Source organism: Glycine max, chromosome 1 (genome assembly GCF_000004515.6).
Source record: "Glycine max cultivar Williams 82 chromosome 1, Glycine_max_v4.0, whole genome shotgun sequence".
Classification (NCBI taxonomy): domain Eukaryota; kingdom Viridiplantae; phylum Streptophyta; class Magnoliopsida; order Fabales; family Fabaceae; genus Glycine; species Glycine max.
Genome location: NC_016088.4, coordinates 7,555,909 through 7,561,309, shown reverse-complemented (window position 1 = coordinate 7,561,309; position 5,401 = coordinate 7,555,909). Strand labels below are relative to the sequence as shown.

General features: G+C 31.4%; 1 protein-coding gene across 1 annotated transcript; it reads right to left on the bottom strand.

Moving 5' to 3' along the window:
- Nucleotides 1-967: 967 nt before the first annotated feature.
- LOC100780351 (COBW domain-containing protein 1) lies at nucleotides 968-5,094 on the bottom strand. Its single transcript, XM_003516303.3, has 9 exons — nucleotides 4,871-5,094; nucleotides 4,435-4,652; nucleotides 4,107-4,221; nucleotides 3,485-3,574; nucleotides 3,017-3,187; nucleotides 2,808-2,927; nucleotides 2,015-2,125; nucleotides 1,184-1,265; nucleotides 968-1,086 (listed from the first exon to the last, which is right to left on the bottom strand). The coding sequence occupies exons 1-9, from the start codon at nucleotides 5,000-5,002 to the stop codon at nucleotides 1,028-1,030; spliced, it is 1,098 nt and encodes a 365-aa protein (XP_003516351.1). The 5' UTR covers nucleotides 5,003-5,094; the 3' UTR covers nucleotides 968-1,027.
- Nucleotides 5,095-5,401: the final 307 nt, after the last annotated feature.

Genomic DNA, 5,401 nt, shown 5'->3' with positions numbered 1-5,401 from the left:
GGAACGAATTGTCAAAATGTTTAAGACAACATTAACAAAGAAAACTTGTACTTTATACATACTTTATGTGCATGCACATTTAATTTAATTATAGGTTGACACATTCCTAAAGAGTTACTATTTTTAGGTTGTACTTGTGAAAGTTAAACATCTTTAATTAATTGACGATGTATAATTTGATGTAAAAAGGAAAGAAAATGAAATCTTTAGTATTAAACTATTTTGAACCGCTCAAGTTTAGTATACATAACATATTGTGATATTCGTAATGAATAGTTTTCATCTCATTATTATAAAGAAAAAAAGTAAAAGTGGTGCTATTAGGTAATATTATATATATATAACTATAAAAATCGCTAATCTCAATCGTTATATTATTTAATATGGACCAACAATTGTCTAGACATCTAAGAGCTACGTAACCTTTAGTTTGAAAATATTAAAAATAAATCAATTTGTTCATACAGATAACGACTTCGAAATTCGTCCTCACGATAATCGATTATTTGGCATCAAAACCAATTTGATTTTGGTAAATTTTGAAGGATTCAACTAAATCCAGAGACCATTTGGCCTGAGATTTTTTTTTTTTTCATTTTCTACTTTCTATTTGTATAGGAAAGTAAAAACCAAAAACAATAAAAACTTATTTCACTGTTTCTATATAAACTTTTGAAAGCAGGAAACAAGATAAAAATTTTGTAATTAAAAGTGATATTGAAAAGAAAAGGAAAACATTTTCTTGAACTAAGCCCCTACAAGTAGGTAATTTCACAATTGTGTTGGCACAGTTTAAGGTGAATGTATTTGTTGTCGTGTATTTTTCCTAAAAAGTCTTTATGAATGTATTATTTAACTAAAAAAATCTTTATGAATAGAGCATAATGATACTTCAGAACTTAGCCTTTTGATTTTAAAAAATGCCTAAAATTCAAAAACATGATGGTGATTTGGTTGAAACTCAAAATTATCATCAAATCATTGATTATTGAACTATTATTACCCACACAATGGGAACAAATACAGCTCAACAAGTTGCACGATCTCTAAAGGAGTTAATCAGAATATCTTCTTTCAGATTATGACCTGTCATTCAGAAAGAAAAAGGAAAGAATGTTAACAAGCTGAAGAAGGCCTTTTTCACTCAAAATTGTGTTAAAACTAGAAAAGTAGATCAAATTACCAATAAACACTATCTTATTTATGCGTTTCTCTTCCTTTTCCCACTTGCGAGATGGAACAATCTCATACAGTTCCTTCACTGCCTGCAAGTTTTTTTACAAATAAATGATTTAACAATAATACACAATAAACAAATAGAAGAACCTTTGGTAACAAAACTAACATTTGTCGATAAAAAAAAAAAAAAGAAAAACAAATAGAAGAACATATGAGAGAAAGTAACTCCATTACCATACCAATTTCTTCGTAAGCATCTGATAATAAAATAACAGATACGAGCCCATGAGGTATCTTAAATAAATTTATCAAATCTTCAGAAGCAGTTATGGATTATACAAAACCCTTTTATCAGCAGGTTAGGATCTGGTGTTCTAAAATCTAGATGCTTGCTAGAGGTAAATAGACAATACATAAACAAATTAATTATCTCAAAAGATTTTTCTTTTCTTAGTTTTGAGATAAACAATGCCCCCCTCCCAAATTTTCCTTATACAATAAGGAATTAAAATCAATCTGCAGAACCTACAATTAGGAATTTAAGGTAGATGGCATCATAGATTGGTATTGGTGATGTAACAAATTTTAATTGTCAGTTTAACACATGGAGGTGGTTTTTTATATACTAAATATTGTATCAAACAGTAATGGCAAATGAAATGGTACAATTAATTATAAAACATAATCAAAATTTTAATGTACAACCAATGATTAATGTAATCAACAAAACCTACTTGGATACAGAACAACATGAATACAGCCACTCAAGTCTTACACATTGAGGTAGCACAAGAAAACCTGTGGTAAAATCTGAATGGTGTTAAGTATAATTTACCTGCAAAGTATGAAGTTGATCAGAATTTTGAACACTTAACACTCCTTTGCAACGGTATACATCCATATCATATTTCTTCTCCCAGAGAATCTCCTCAAGCCATATCCGAGTCTGTAATGGTTGTAAACAATATATAAACATATAGATACAAGACAAAACAGAAAAAGGTTTATTCAAAACACTGAATTGAAAAAAGTGAATTCAACAAAAGACAAAATTCACTGTTATGCATTACAGAAATGAACAATGGAGTGAGATTAAGAGAAGGAAAAAAAAGTACTCTAGCTGCATAATTTATGCCTTGAGGTCTCTGATTATAAACATTGTTTTAATCATTTTCCACTCTTTCCTGTACCAAGTGTATTTTTGGTTCAGCTAATTTTGAAGAAATAATCATCACTCAACTTTGCTGGGTTTCAGAGAGAAGTTTGAAAAATAAGCAATTATTTCCTATATTTAAGCTATTACAAACAAGGACATAGTGCAGCTGCTAATTATTGAATAAACTATGATGATACTCAACTAGAAGATATAGAAAAACGGAAAACTATATATGTGTGTGTGGATGTATTCAGTGAAAAAGTTCATTTTTACAAGAGTGAGAGGAGCAAATCTTGGTCGTAAAGCTACACATTGATGGTAGATATTAATAGTTAAAATCACATGATCATCCTAAAAAATTACATGTTTTTATATTTTAAATTTAATCATTCGTGATAAGATCTAATGGTCAATATTTGTCCCTCTTACAACAAAAACTTTTCTCATTTGATGGGTCTCATTATATATATACCTTATCAAGATTAATCATCCGTGTCTCACAAATGCATATGGTTCTCACGTCACTATCATGAAGCTTTTTGGTAGACAAAGAACGACTTTCTTCTAACAATGCCTCTAATTGTGTGGCACGCTGAAAAGAGAAACAGCAAAGGTAAGTAGTAGTCACATGGAGGTGGGAAGAAAAACTACGAACGAAGAACAAAAATATGTAATATTAACTGCGGTATCATAAGCTTGGCGGTTCAATATCTTAGACAAGTCAACTTGACATCGAACAGAATGTATTATCTCTGCAAGAGAATTAATGTTATGTATTTCCACCTCAAGTTCCTCCAGAGCTCCAGAGCTCTCTACAGATACCAAATCAACCTTGTTAAGAATTATAATGTCCTGAAACAAGCAGCAAAAAATTAGCTCTTCAGTACCCTATTCCACTAAATACTTGTACTAGTAGTGCTATGCCAACACCCGACCTAAATTATTAATATAAATAGGGGTATAAGGTCAATGTTATACATAACAATTACTTAGTCTCATTAATGAAATATATTTTCTAATGTTCCCTCTCTAATTTTTCCCTTAAACATCAATCTTTGAAATTCTTGCAGCTATTATATGAGGAAACGAGAAACATATTATCAATAAAAACCGATAATCCAATATCCAGCTAATATAATAAACAATTACCGCAAATGCTATCTGAAAATATGCTTCAGGAAATGAAGATGATCCACGATGCTCATCAAGCTGGAAGCGCAAATTTTTAGCATCCACCACCTACTTGAGCATAAACTCAATTAGAAAAGTGGCCATGATTTACAAGCCATGCTCTTATATACCAAGGAAAGAAATGCCATCTATCATCATAAAAGTGGAAGAGCTACAAAAGTTAACATGATAAAAGACAGGTGCTATACTATGTCCTACTTCAGTCGCCAAAAACTATTTCTTGGACACGAAAAAATGACAATTTTGCAGGAGACAATAATTAAAACAGCTTCATTTTGTTTGACATGGAATAAAACAACTATAAGCAAATGTCTTATTATAAAGAAATTATTTCTTGGACACAGTCTCCAAAAACTATGTCCCACCTAACTCTGCAAAAACTATAATGACAATTTTGCTAGAGACAATAACTAACACAGCTTCCTTTTGTTTGGCAGGGAATAAAACAACTATAAGCAAATGTCTTGTTATACAGAAAATTCTAGAGAATCAATTAAAATATAACATACAGAAAAATACAGCAATATTCATGCCAAAAAACGATAAACTAAAGTGAATCTCACCCAAGAAAGATACTTACCGTGACAATAGAATCAAGCTTCACTTCTGATTCCAACTGTTCATCCAACCATAGAACAGATGCCAAAGGAGCTGGATTTGCCAATCCAGTGGTTTCCAGCAATATATGGTCAAGCCTAAGGACACACAACACATTAAAAAAAAAGTGCTTAGTTGTTCCAAAATATGCAGCAAAGCTGACCCACTTTACTTCACACCACATCAATTCATGATATAAAATGAAAATGGGGTTACATGAAAATGAACTGCAACATTAAGTGTCATAACTGTTGCTTCAATTTTCCATTCATCAAATTAACCACAGAATTTGAAGTGTTTACATGTTTTACCTTTCCTTTCTCTGAACAAGTTGTTCAAGTGCTTGAACCAAACTATGCTTGACTGTGCAACATATACACCCATTGGCAAGCTCAACCCATTCTTCAACCAATGCACCCTTATCTCCTTCATTGATCATCGCTCTTTCGACGCCAATTTCCTCACCAAACTCATTTAAAATGACAGCAATCCTCTTCCCATGTTGCGAATTCAAAATATGATTCACTAGCTGAAAGCCAATGATTCAGTCATATGATCACAATTCTACACCACAAATCACTAAAACATCATCCATCACCATTTCAAAACACTAGTACTAACAATCAACAACAAGAACGAAACACAATCAAAAGTAAAAAAGCACACAACTTTAAACTACCCAATTGGCTAAAAACTAGAAAAATGGAAAATTTAGAGTGAATCATGGAAAGGGTTTAGAAAGCTTACAGTGGACTTGCCCGAACCAAGATAACCGGTGATGAGAGTGACCCCAACAGAAGAAGATTGCTGAGAAACGGATTCATCATTCCCTTGAATCTGAACAGCAAGAGGTGGCTCTTCGTCTTCGTCGTGCTCCATCTTCAACTGCTTCGTTTTTGTTCTAGGTTGCGTTCCCGGGTTTTCTTCTCTTTGTTTGTTCTAGGGACGACAATGTGTAGGGTTATGTGTAGGGTCCAATATTACCTATTTTAATATCCGCGTTAAAAAAAAAATGCCCATACTTAATTTCATACCGGGTAGTAATTTTATTGCACATCACTGTATCATCTACTGTATTGATACGCGCACTTGCAATTTATTTATATATAAAGTTAATAAACAATAAAAATTATATTAATTACAAATTATTATAAATAAATTAAAAATTTACACTTAAGTTACTCAAATGTAATATATTAAAAACATCCACAAATAATATTATTTATAGTCCTATATATAAGAAATAATTATTTAATTCTTTAAGACTTATATAAGTGA